Source organism: Coloeus monedula (assembly GCF_965178545.1).
Source record: "Coloeus monedula genome assembly, chromosome: 1".
In the NCBI taxonomy this organism is placed as follows: domain Eukaryota; kingdom Metazoa; phylum Chordata; class Aves; order Passeriformes; family Corvidae; genus Coloeus; species Coloeus monedula.
The window spans coordinates 39700558-39714413 of NC_138781.1; the positions used below are offsets into that span (position 1 = coordinate 39700558).

Consider the following 13856-nt stretch of genomic DNA (forward strand, 5'->3'; position numbering starts at 1 on the left):
GATGCTGAGCTGCCTTTGCTAGTTTCTTCCCGTCGGAGTTCTGCAAAACGTCCTTGTGTCCAATAAATTCTGCACTCTTTGTGCCCACTGTCAGTGGTACATCCTTCCCAAGCTTTGTAAACCTCCCTTGAGGTGTGAGATCATTGAAACATGTGGAGCCCCAACAAAGCAATTCTGTCAACAAGCAATTTGTCTTTCTAACACCTGGACATTACTTAGAGCTTGATTAACCTTTCTGGTTGATTTGGCTTGAAAGTATACAAAGATCAAACATCAAAGAACGTAATTTCTTAAGAAAATGTTTACCTAGTCCATATTTTGCAACATCGGGAGCACCGTGGCAGGCAGTAACATCATCGAGGATACAAATCCCCTTTTGTAGTGCCCTGGTTTGACAGTACTGAGGGTGCCATACCTTCAGGCTCAGCTGGGTTGCCTGAGCAGGAATGTCACTGTAGTGACTTGCCCCTGCCCCAACACCTGCCTGGCAATACCCGAAGTCTGTCCCAGGGAAGCAAAAAAACCCTGGTCTTCTTCTAGACATCTGGTTTGTGCTACTAGTGAAAGAACTGTGGTGAAGAACCTTGGACACAAAGACCTGTGGAGATTTGCTTTATTAGGAATGAAGATTTAAGGCGTTCCAGGCAAGAGAGGTCTTTAAAATGCAAGCTGACTTCTGATTTCATAGCTGATATTACCCTATGGCTCTGCTGCCTGCTTCTGACAGGTCACAGCTCAGCTTCTGTGACTTTTTAAAACGGTGGTACATATCCCTCACAAAAGCTGAGATTTAACACAGGACAATTCACTTTTGCTGAGATTACATTTATTATTCCTACTAGCCTAGTTAAAAAGTTACTATTTCAGCCCTCAGGGTGATGGAACTGGTACCAAAGTAATAAAATTTTAATTTAAAATTATGCCATGTTCCTTGCCTGCTGCTTCAGCTTTTAACTTCCTTTCCATGTGTTTCATCTAGGCATGTGACTCTCAGTGCTGGTTGCCCTAGGAAATGTAAAGATTAACTGTATTGCTATACATGTAACATAAATACGTAACGCATCTCAGTATGGCATTTGTAAACGATGCTTTGGAAATGCTCATAGAAAAGCAGTGTGAAAAATTTAGAAAACCAAGTGCTGACTTCCAACAAATTGCTAACACATTAAATGCCCAAGGAATTATATTTCTAAATTAAAAACAGACTCTTCATTTAAAAAAATATTGTGCACAAATGTTTATTTTTTCATTATTAAATACTGCATTTCTCTTCTTTCTGGCTTTTTTCCCCTTTTTTCTGCAGTATGTGCTTCATTGCTGTGCTACAGTTTGCATTTATAAGTAGCTGTGATTGCAGGTAATAAACATTACTGTGTTGTGTGGGGGTAAATTGATTTCAGTTTTCTTACTGCTATATACTAAAATTATGTAAAGGTATCATCCAACAGGTAAACCCACAATGTAATTAATTCATGTCCCTGTTGATGAGACTTTGACAAACATTTTATACTCTGCCATAGTCTTCGTGTATTTTAAGTAAGGAACCACCGTCTTAAGTTAACTTAGTTGTTCCTACAGATCATCCTCAGGCATAGATAGCGGCTTCATCTTAGTTCAGGTCATCCACTAAAGTTTCTGCATCTGGAAGCAGCAAAAACAAATAGTTATCTCTCTGTGCTGGTGCTGTTGGCATATTTGTACATGTATTTGTAAGACACTCCTGTAAAGCCAGTGATCATTTAGTCTTTGTTTACCTCCATCTCCTCCAGCAGCACTTCAGCATCCATGAAGAAGAAAATGCTTCCAGGGAATCATTTAGGTTGGAAAAGACCTTTAATATCATCGAATCCAGCCCTGCCAAGCCCACCACCAAACCATGTCCCTAAGTACCGTATCTACACCATCATTTAAATACCTCCAGCAATGGTGACTCAAACACCTCCCTGGGCAGCCTCTTTCAATGCTTGACAATGCTTTCAGTGCACAAATTATCTAATCTAACCTTCTCTGGCGCAACTTGAGGCTCTGTCCTCTTGTCCTGTCACTCCTTACCTGGCAGAAGAGCACGACCCCCACCGCACTACAACGCGCTGTCCGGGGGTTATAGTGGGCGATAAAATCTTGCCTACTACTACACCGGAGTGTTGGTTTGAAGGTTTTTACGGGTATTTTTTTACTCTTCCTTTGCGTGATTTAAACACGTGGCTTGGGCAGGAAATTATTTCACCGCCTTTTCCGCCGCGCTGAGCTATTTACACGATCACGCTGCCCACCCGCCTACCCCGGCGGCCGCGGGGCGGGGCCAGGCGGGAGCAAGCGCCGCTGGGCCGGGCGTACCCGCACACCTCTTTCTTTCCCCCCGCGCCTGCAGAGTGGTGCGGCCTCGCGCCGTGGGAACGGGAGAGGGAGGCAGAGCGAACCATCGCGGAGAGGGGGGGAAGTGCGGAGGTACCGCTGAGGGCCGGGGCGCAGGGAAGCCGAGGTTTTTAGCGCGGGCCGGCGGGAGACGCTGCCCCTAGGGGGGCGGGCCGGGCCGGCAATGGCGGCGTTGGGGCAGTGCCGTGGCGCTGGGGTTTGACTCCTGGTTTAAACTTTAAAAGTAGCCGCTGCCCTTGAAACTCCTGGGGGCGTCCGGTAGCTCTTGTTGACGGGGGGAAATTACCCTGCGCCTGGTTTTCCCGCACAGCAGGTATCGGGCGTTGTTGGGTCGGACAGGACGGCTCGGCACCGGGTGACGGCATTTCAGTAGAGGCTGCGTGGGGCTGCTGGACGATGTGCCTTACAGAGCTCTGCAGTCATATTGTATGTGTATATTGATATATGGATGTATGCACACACATAAAATATGTTAATCTTATACGTTATTATATGTATGTATAATAATATATATAAAATACGTTATCTTACACATACATGTTATACAATGTATATCATATATATCGTCTTTAAAACGTATATGTTATACATTATACTCTATGCATATGACTGCAGAGCTCTGTTTCATATTCTATATTATATATAGACTAATATTAATTATATATTTATATATGTAGCATACATTATATAATACCTAATATTACATATTACGTATAATATATCTTTTTATATACATATACACACACACACACACTGCAACTTTTCTAGAGTCCAGGCTAAGTGGCTTAAAAATCTGAAATGGCAAATTTGGCTCAGAATTTAAAGTAGGCTTCTTTAAAAATACTTTTGTTATAATTAATTTTAATAATTACATAAAATATGTATAAAATATAATCTGTGATTACTTATTATTTTTATTCCCCATCCCAGGAAGTGTTCTTGGCCAGGCTGGATGTGGGTCTCTGCAGTCTGGTCTAGTGAAAGGTGTCCCTGCCCATGGCAGGGGTCATTGGAATGAGATGATCTTTAGGGTTCCTTTCAACCCAGGCCTTTCCATGGTTCCATGACATTTTTTAATAATGCTGCTGTGCACTTGTACTGCCACAGGTCTGAGTATTTTAGCAGGAGTGCATTAGCCCAGCAGCCCCTTATGGTCCTCATACAGCTCTGTATATTTTACCAAAGAGCTGGGGATGCCAAGTTGTCCTTTGTACAAGGCAAAAAGCAGGCAACCTGTTGAAGCTTGCGTCGCACATGTTGGCAGTGCTGTGCTGCAGCGTCTGCCCTGCTCCAGCATGTTAGATAGGTGCAATCAGACTGGCTCTGGACCTGGCGGTGGCCAAGGCAAGGAACTACAGCACAGTACAGCAGCATCACTGCTTGGCATGGTCCTCTCGTCCAGCCTCAAGTACTTGTGCTCAGGAGAGGCCTTCTGCCATTACTTGCTGTGTCTTTTGTTATGCGGGGTCTGGTGGTGTTGCCTTCAACGGAGGTAGTGCTGTGGTAAATCATGCTCAAGCTACTTGAGATACTGTCCCCTAACAGTGTGATAACCCAAGGCTGATAAAGGGTAGGTGGAGGTGGAAAGATAAGCAGTCTTGTCCAAGTTGTGTAATTACATCGGTAGCAGAAACAGGACGAGTTTATTGACTCCTGTTTGAGGTTTCTAGACTGTTCTGTCTGATATGAAGGTTGAGATGACAGTATCCTCAACTTGGTAATGGTAGGACATACGCTTTCAGGTGATCACACTTTTTCCCTTAAAAGAATGAAGCTGTTAATGCTCATTGTTTCTACCTCCAGCCAGCTGGTGGTTAAAGCTCCAGGGGAAATTTTGCAGCAAAACCAGAGAGTGCTTCACAGTCCACAGTGGTGCAAAGTCATATTCATCAGCAGCTTAATCTAGAAGAGCCCACTAAAGACATTGCTAAAGTGAATGTGTTTCTGTGCCATTATCTGCTATAACTCATACTATTCCTCATTACAGGCATGGAAACTATATCCCTTTCTTCAGGGTTGAAAATAGGCTGTCGTGTATAAAGCAGGTTATTAATTTAATGTTTTTGGAATGTTTTCCACATTGGCTGCTTTATTGTTGTATTTGTCTTTCCCCACCCCCTCCACCCCACTCCAGTTACAGGAATGTGCTTGATTATTGCCACCATGTTCTCCCAGTGCTCACAGGATCTGTTAAAGATTGCAAATCTTCATCTCCGGAGTCTGAATTTAAATCTACATTTACAAAACCACAGAAGGGCTTTCAGCAAGTCACTGCCTGCATGTCGAAGGAAAGTAGTTGTTACAGGTATTGGCTTAGTGTCCCCTCTTGGTGTGGGGACTCAGTTTGTGTGGAAGCACCTTCTGGAAGGAGGCAGTGGGATTACATCACTAGATGGGGAAGAATATGCAGGCATCCCATGTAGAGTGGCTGCCTGTGTGCCAAGGGGAAGCAAGGAGGGTGAGTTCAGTGAAGAAAGCTTTGTGTCGAAGTCAGAGTTCAAATCCATGAGTTCTGCCACTGTGATGGCCATCGGTGCAGCAGAGCTCGCAATGAAGGACTCCGGCTGGTCTCCCCAGTCTGAACAGGATCGCTTAACTGCTGGTGTGGCAATTGGGATGGGAATGGTTCCACTGGAAGAAATTTCTGACACAGCTGCCTTATTTAAAACAAAGGGTTACAATAAGGTCAGCCCATTTTTTGTCCCCAAGATTTTAGTCAATATGGCAGCAGGCCATGTCAGCATTAAATACCAACTGAAAGGGCCAAATCATGCTGTGTCAACTGCTTGTACCACAGGCGCACATGCAGTTGGAGACTCCTTTAGATTCATTGCTGCTGGTGATGCTGATGTCATGCTGGCTGGAGGGACTGAGGCTTGCATTAGTCCTTTGTCTTTGGCTGGATTTGCAAGAGCCCGGGCCCTCAGCACGAGTTTTAACTCGAGCCCTAAAGCAGCCTGTCGGCCGTTTGATTTGCAGAGGGAGGGGTTTGTAATGGGAGAGGGTGCTGCTGTGCTGGTCTTGGAAGAGTATGGACATGCCGTACAAAGAGGTGCTAGGATCTATGCAGAAGTTTTAGGTTATGGACTGTCCGGTGATGCTTGCCACATAACAGCACCTAACCCAGAGGGAGATGGTGCATTCAGGTAAGAACTCTATGTTGATTATAATGGCTACTTCATATGTTAGTTATAGTGGTTGTGTTTGTATCTGTCATTGTATACTTTTATAGAGAAAGGTGGTTCAATCTTGAATTAATATTCCAAAAGCTTGAAAATTTGAAAACTGAAAGAGCTTCTGGTAACATTGTGCCTCAATTATCTTTTTTTAGTAGTAAGGTGAAGGCCATTTCTTGATAGAGTGAGCCTTTTTCCATAGAGCTATGAAAACTTTCTCTATGTGAAAACACTTTGCCTTTGGTGCATACAGCTGTTCACATGAGTCTCGATGGAAACATCTTTTTAAGATGTTTGTGGTGAGATAGAATCTTTCCAGGTTCTCCTTCACCCTTTGTCCATCAAGAAGATAGACCCCCTTACAAAAGCAAGGAATTTTTGTTGCAAGGGATCTCAGGTGATGAAAGCTGTAGAGCACTCAGAAGATGTAGTTTGTTAGAATACTGAATACTTAATTTGGATGCAGCTAAGAGTGTTGGTGAAGAGGCATAGCAGAAATACACTTTAGTACTGTTTAGGGAGGGGGTAAAGCTTCATCACTGTTTATCTCATCAAAACCAGTTCACAGGTAGATGATACTCATCTAATCATTATTGACCTAATTAAATTGTGAGCTAAATTACATGTGTAAGTTGGTGAGCATTGTGTAGGCTGAGTACTATTGCCGGCACTGGAATCTTTACTAAAGATTTAGTTTGCCTTATTCTGAATGTATGTGAATATTTAGTACCAAAATTCAGTATAGCACTGCACAAGTAGATCAAACTTTTGCATGGTATTGTAAAGCTGTGTTTGCATCTTTATAAGGTTAACAGATTTTTCTAGAAGTGTAAATATACCATGTTTCCATCGATGCTCTTTGAGTCATATTTAATTGTTTTGCAGACTTAGGTGTGAGATGAGTAATCAGGAGTGTCTTATCTCATATTTTCAGACTTGTTTACCCTTGAGATGATATGGCAATACATTGTAATAGAATTTTTGTGTATTTTATGATTGCAGTAGCATATAAATTAAATTCACAGTAGGAAGAGTTGAAAGTTAATCTGGGTATCTCAGAAATGTTGAGCTTTTCCACCCTTGAGATGAGATAATACATTTTAATACTGTCTTCAAGCCAGTATTTTGTTCCTGCAGTGGTATATGGATTAAATCTGGAATATATGTGCTTATCTTACTTTTCTGTAGGAATTTTATTTGCCACATCAAAAAAAAATCAGAGGAATATATTTTTTGTCATCTTCTAATAACTACTTCTGTTGGAGGCTAAATATGTATGTTGGAATAAACCAGCAGGAAAGGAGAGGCAAAGCCAGACTCAGAAGTGTGGATATAAAGAGTGTCCTACACAAGTAATCTGGTATCTTCTTAAGTGAATATATTCATTGCAGATAATGTATTTAACTAAATTAATGTATCTCATAGTTATCAGTAACCTCTTTACCTGAATATTGGCTCATTATCTAGTGACAGTGAGCGTCAGTGGTCTCCACCCTAAGCTAAGCTGGATGCTTCTAAGGGTAGAAGGCCGTAGTAGAGACATTTAAATTTGTCCAGAAACCTGTACTATCCTTTTTTGAGGTTCCTTTTACTTCCTTATTTTTCATAAATTTCAAAAGAGTCAGTGGTCTTTTACTCACAGGTGCTATGTTAAGTTGTTATGTGCAAGGAGAGATGTCTGATTCATCTTCTTCTTTGAGGGAAATCTGTGAGAAAATCGCAATATGGAACTGTGTTGATCCTTCCATGGTTTTAATAAAAAAGCATGTTTTATAGATGCAGTCACAGTGCACAAGTCATCAGGAGTCAAATGAAACATACCATGTCAGGGTAAAAGAGTGTGACTTTCAGTAAATTTCATTATAAAATGAAATATAGGAATTTGTGCTATCTCCTTGACATTTTCTAGTCTCTGGAAAGCATGCAAAAGAAGCTCATGTGGAGAATGACTGCAGATGTTTTCTTTCATTTCTCAGTATTTTTGTTGGGGAGAGCATATCTAAATTTTTCTAATAATATCGGTAGTTATTTCTCTCTCAAACATTTTCAAATTTTACACTGAAAAGGGTGTTCGATACATTAATGTAGTCTGTAGAGATTGACTGTCATATCTTCTTTTCTTCTTTGTATTTCTCCTAGTTGTGGAATTTTTAAGAGCAAGTCTGATTTTATAGTGGGCCTCACTTTTCTCTTCCTCTGGTACCTAATGTAGATGCTAATGTGCTTAGTTAGATGAGTTAGCCTCTTGTCATTTACATCTCTGCTAGAGCAGATTTTCACACTTGATAAACATTTTAAAAACAACCTATACTTTTGGTTTGTACATTTGACAAAAATCTATTGGGCAAATCAGCATTCTCTTGTCTTTCTTTCCTTAGGTGCATGTCTGCAGCAATAAAAGATTCTGGGATCAAACCTGAAGATGTAACATATGTCAATGCACATGCAACTTCTACACCTCTAGGAGATGCTGCTGAGAATCAAGCAATCAAGAGACTTTTTAAAGATCACTCACGTAATATTGCAGTTTCCTCAACAAAAGGAGCAACAGGACATCTCTTGGGGGCTGCAGGAGCTATTGAAGCAGCTTTTACTGCACTGTCCTGCTACCATGGAATTTTGCCACCTACTCTAAACTTACAGAAAACAGAGGCAGAGTTTGATCTCAATTATGTTCCATTGACAGCTCAGGAGTGGAAAACTGACAAACGGCGTATAGCACTCACAAATTCATTTGGCTTTGGTGGCACTAATGCAACTCTGTGCTTTGCAAGTGTTTAACTTACGCTAAGAATGTTGTGGAAAAATGGCACCAACGATGATTTTCTGTACTTCTATCCCTGGTGTGTACTGTAATCTTTTCTCAGCTTTGAGAGTTGCTCATTTGATACACAAGAACTTTATTCAGCCTAACACACCAGTAATTCTTTCAGAAAGAGGGAACTTCTTTTACTCATTTTAATAAAAATAAATAAAAGATCTGTTCTTTGTGTGATGAAGAAGCTTTTGTTCTTGACTAGAGCAGGAGACATGGTCAAACTACGTTAGAATAAATTTTTCTATGCATATGACAAATTGTTTAGAAGCATTTATACAAAAGAGAGGCTGGCTAACAAGCTAGGACTCCACACTTGATGAATTAACTGCATGGTGATACATGGTTTATGACTGAGCTCCCCTTTGTTACCCACTCCATATAGAATTCTGCTTTTTTTCTCATGGTAAATTGTCTCAAATATCATAGGTTTATGTACATTCTTCCACACAGGTGATATTCGGGGGACAATAATACAGACATTCAGGTCGGGCACTGGTTCATTTTCTTTTTGTCTTTATTCATTTCCATTTGTTGTGTTTCCTCATTAGCCATGGGGTTACAGTGAAGGATGCATACAGCATGACCTGTACATGTTCCATGTGGCACAGGGATAGAATTAGTAGGTCATGACCTGTTTTGCTCTGAAATTTTGTTCAAGCATAGTAAGGTAGATATTCAAGTATGGCACTGAAGATTTGAAAAATAGTTATACAGAAAGGAATAAGTGTCTTGGGAAGTATGTGGTTTTTCTGCCAAAATGGAAAAGTAGAACTGGCAAAATTTGTCAAATAAGGTCTCTTAGGAAAAAAATTGTCTTCAAGAAATAAATCTGAGAGAACAGGAACACTATACCTAAAGCTAACATATTGAGGAGGATGTAGTTTTGCAAAGGAAAAATAAAGGACTTAGTCTATTCCTTCTGGCACCAGAAGCATCTTAGCCAAATAGTGGCTTGATTGATAGTGCAAATGTGGGTGAAGTTTGATAGTCCCATCGGTGGGTTAGTTCATTAAAAGACTTTTCACCAGTGTTCTTTTTGAAATTGTCAGTCTTCGCCTTTGACCTGTGTAAGTGGAGGGAAGGTAACTTGCTAGATTTAAAATAATGACATAAAAAGTAGCTGCACTTGTAAGTAAATTTCATTCTGGAATGAGCTTACTAATGGGCTATCATGAGGCTGAGCTGTACCCTAAAACCTCATTATTTACACAAATGGTCGGAATGCTGATATTGAACAGCATAATTTTTGCATTTGCTGTCTTTACTGAATAGAAAGTTAAAGAGGCTGATGTGAAAAATGCAGTTGGAGAATGATTAAGACTATTTCAGAAGCTGAGTTCATACAGAACAGTGCAACACAGAACAGATTAATGAATAATAAGCCTGAAAGTAAAATGATATATTACCAAAGGCAAAATGTGAAAGCATACAAGCAAGAGAGACTATGGGAGTTTGCTGTCAGGGAAAATACCGACAAATCTCTTACCTTATTTTAATTAACAGTGGCAGTACAATGAATGAGGATCTGGATTGCATACAATATAAAAGGCAGAATATAAAATCCAACAACACCCTCTGCAAATTATATGCAAAAAGAAATTGATTTAAAGAATTCAGACTCCAGGAGAGAGCTAGCAGGCAGGCGGTGATTGTGGAGGCAATCATCCAGCAAGCTTCTTCAGGAGATGGTACTTTTTCAGGTAGTTGTGATTCCGGGCAGAATAAGGGAAGACTAGATAGTGCTGCATTATTGTGGACTGGAAGTACAGTCTAACTAAACTCACCCAGTCTTGTTACATAGCTGCAGACCTGTAATTAATACTGCGACAGAGGTGCCTCCTTTTCCCTCTTGACAGCAGAGATCGTGGCCCAGGAGTATTGGGTGCAAGCTGTAGTGTGCCAACCATGAAAAGATAGATGATACTGTCACAGAGAAAAATAAATCTGAAATTGAAATGATTAAAAGATATTTCTCCTCTCTTCAGCCCACTGCAATTTAATCATCTGGTGCAGGTATCCTTTAAACCGTGAAAGCCTTGTGACAAGAATTATTTTATGTGTTTTGATTATGGATGATTTTAAGACACCTAGATGCAGTAGTAGTGTACCCTGTAGGGAATCCAGCTTTTTAAAAAAATTAATAGAGCCCAAGTTTGACCCCTGTCATGTTTATAAAGTTTTCACTTTTATGCACTTTCTTGGAATCATCTCTTTTTATCACATACCCCACTCAGCTGATCAGGGACTACTTACTGCTAATTACTGCTTTATTATGGTAGCTGCAAACATAAAAGGAAAGTAGATCTGTGTTGCTAAACTACTAAGTGGGCAAATTGACCAATGTATTAAAACAATGCTTTCCCTTAAAATGCTATTTTCATCTTCAATAATCGAGAGAGGTAAGCATCCACAGTCTGGATTTTAAAAGCTTCATATTTAGACTTACAAGTCTGGAGTTACTTACCATCTGATAAGCAAAACTTGGAGATGCTGGTAGAGTGTTTATTTCGAAGCCTACTTCTCAAGTGGTGCAACACACTTGTGAGAGCCAAATGCTCCAGGCAGGATCAGAGTGGCTGAGGCTGGAAGGCACTTCTGGAGATTGCCTAGTCCAGCCCCACTGCTCCAAGCAGGGCCAGCTAGAGCAGGTTGCTCAAGGCCATGTCTTGCTGGGTTTTGAGTATCTCTTGGGGTGGAGACTCCAAAGCCTCTCTAGGCAACCTATGCCACTGCTTGGTCACTCTCACTGTAAGAAGTTTCTCACATTTAAATAGAATTTCCCGTATTTAAATTTGTACCCATTGCCTCATACTTTCAGTGGACACTACTGAGAAGAGTCTGGGTCCCTCTTCTTCATTCCCTCCTCAGGTATTCATACATGTTGATAAGACCTCACAGGAACCTGTCTCATCTAGGCTGAAAAGTCCTGGCTCCCTCATCCTCTCCTTCCATGTCAGATGCCCCAGGTCCTTTATCATCTTTGTGACTCTTCACTGGACTTACTCCAGTATGAACATTTCTCATGTACTGGGGAGCCCAGGACTGAACCCAGCTCTGCAGATATGTCTCTGATGTGTGAGGGAAGGATCATCTCCTATGAGCTTCTGCTGTTGCTGCGCTTCCTGATGGAGCCCACGATGCTTTTGGTCTTCCTTGCTGCAAAGGCATCTGGTCCATCAGGACCACTGGGTCTTCTTCTGCCAACCTACTTTCCAGCTGGTTAAAATATTGTTTAGATTTGAAGAAAAGATTTTACCTAAATCTAATGTTTTTAGAAATAAATGCATTTGAAACAAAAATTAGAATTATGGTAACTTACCTGAACTCATTTACTTAAAGGAACCTAATAAAAACGTGTTATAAAAAAATGTAAACAGCATATGCTTGCTGAAATCTTACAGAGGTCAAGCCACTGGTTGGCGTTAATTACTGTCTGTCCCAGAAGCAGTTCTTTTAAATTATGAACCTCTTGTTCTGCAAGTGTAGAGAGAAATATTCCTCATGTTAGTTTACTGCAGATTGCTTTAGTTCAGCGTGAAGAAGTTTTTTACTTTGGTATACAGCGTATTTTTGGCTAATGAAAGAATTCATAGAATAATGTCTTGCTAGTTCCTAAATTATTTCAAATTAAATCCAGTTAAATCTTGAAAGAAACCCTGAGGAAAATCTTTTATTTTCAGTAAAAATGGGATTCACAGTTTTCAAATATGATAATAGAAATCAACAATAGGTATACACTAAGCTATAGTTATTCCAAGGCATCTATGGCATCCTTTTGAACAAAAAGTTAACTAACACAAAAATTATCTTTAGATGCAAGTCAGCATGATTTCCTGCTTACCAGCTGATGATAGTTTGCCTTTCTCTAGCATGGACACTCTGAATATACTCTGTATCATATTTCATGATTTCTCAAGCCATGAGTGGGAAATGTGTACAACAAAACCTTGGGTTTGAGGACCAGCCTTGTCCCATCACCCTTCCCACCATGCCTGACAGCCAGAGCCATCCATGCTAGGGATCTGTGCCAAGTCCCTTGGTGCTGTCAGAGGGTTTGGGGTGGCATCTTTGTGAGGCCAGCCTTTTGAGTTTTGTGACCAGATGGGGCATGAGAAAACAGTTGGTACAAAAGCATCCAGGGGGTTCACTCCCAATTCTGTGACCTAATTTGTCTTTCCTTTTGTGTTTTAATGAATTCAAAAGCAGACTTTAAGGACAGGGGAATGGTGGAGTATGTTTGTTGAAATAAAGAGAAAAGTCTCTGTGATAAGAAACATGAGAAGCTCTATTGATTTTAAAATATGGTTGGAACGTTCTAGAAGGTGGATTTTTGCAAAGCAAAGCAGGGCAGCATCTCAGAGGTGAAGGGCTTTTCAGGTAGTGTGGAAAACAACTGGTATAAGTTTGCAAAAGGATTAATTTTGCTATCTGTTGTTTAACATATGCTTTTTTATTTAGTAAAGCTTTACAGTGATTGTTGATGTCAGAAAAAAAATTAAATGTATGTATATTTTCAGCTATATGCGGTCTTCTATTAGAGTATAATTGGGAGAGGAGGCATTTGAGTTTTTGAGGACTATGTGGAGCATTGCTACCTTGGACAATTTCTGAGAAAAGGTTTCTAAATACTCTTTTTTCCCCCCCACACTGTAGGATTTAGACTGGCAAATGTTCCTCCTATTCTGAAGCAGAAAATAGATGTTGCTGTATCAGAGAATGAAAAGAATGTATAATGAATTGATGACTTTTTCTCTCCCCCCTTTCTTCTTCCATCTTCACTCTCTTACATCCTTTCCTAATTTATGTAAATAATACATAACCACTAGCTTTTGCTTTCTGAAAAAGGAAAAAAACCAACTTTGGCTATATTTTTTCAGTTTGAATCACGGAGGTAAGTATCATCTTAAAGCAGTAAACATCCCAAATGTTGAATTAATTCCATTCTTTGGAATGTATAAACCTTGGTTTATAGAAGTGCATGTTTTGAAGAGAAGCACAGTGTTTCAAATTCAGCTGATACAGTGGACTATACTGCAGAATGGAAATTATTAGTGCTTTTAAGGGCATGTAAAAATCCTAATCTCTCTGAATTTCCCTGATTGTCTTTGGGCAATGTCTTGTGAAAATACACCAGCTTCTTCTGTAGCAGTAAAAATGGACAAACGTGGTTGCATGGTACTTGAAATACCTAGAGTACATCCTTTTTCTGTCAGAGGCTCTCTGTGCAGCTTAATTGATAAATATTCTTAACTTCCTTCATTTTCAATATGCAGATCACATTTCACCTGGAACAAAATGCCATTTGATCTTTAAGTAGCACTGTGAGTTTGGGAAAGTCTCACAGGGCTTCTGCTGATCATCTGGACACAGTAAAACTTCGCTATCTCTCATGATGTGGGGAGAGTAACTACCCTCCAGATTTGGATTCTGTAGCAATGTTGGCCCATACTCACTAGCTAGCTTTCACAACACAGGAAATTGAAGCT

The 13856-nt window shown here is 40.4% G+C and overlaps 1 protein-coding gene across 3 annotated transcripts; it reads left to right on the forward strand.

Annotated features, from left to right (window-relative positions):
• Positions 1-2316: 2316 nt before the first annotated feature.
• On the forward strand, positions 2317-8533 carry OXSM (3-oxoacyl-ACP synthase, mitochondrial). 3 transcript variants are annotated; one of them, XM_082294569.1, is made up of 3 exons: positions 2317-2448; positions 4511-5522; positions 7931-8533. In XM_082294569.1, the coding sequence occupies exons 2-3, from the start codon at positions 4519-4521 to the stop codon at positions 8331-8333; spliced, it is 1407 nt and encodes a 468-aa protein (XP_082150695.1). In that variant the 5' UTR covers positions 2317-2448; positions 4511-4518; the 3' UTR covers positions 8334-8533. The 3 variants fall into 3 exon arrangements, with proteins under 3 accessions (XP_082150695.1, XP_082150696.1, XP_082150694.1); XM_082294570.1 differs by lacking the exon at positions 2317-2448 and adding an exon at positions 2475-2802; XM_082294568.1 differs by lacking the exon at positions 2317-2448 and adding an exon at positions 2475-2689.
• The last annotated feature ends 5323 nt before the right edge of the window (positions 8534-13856 follow it).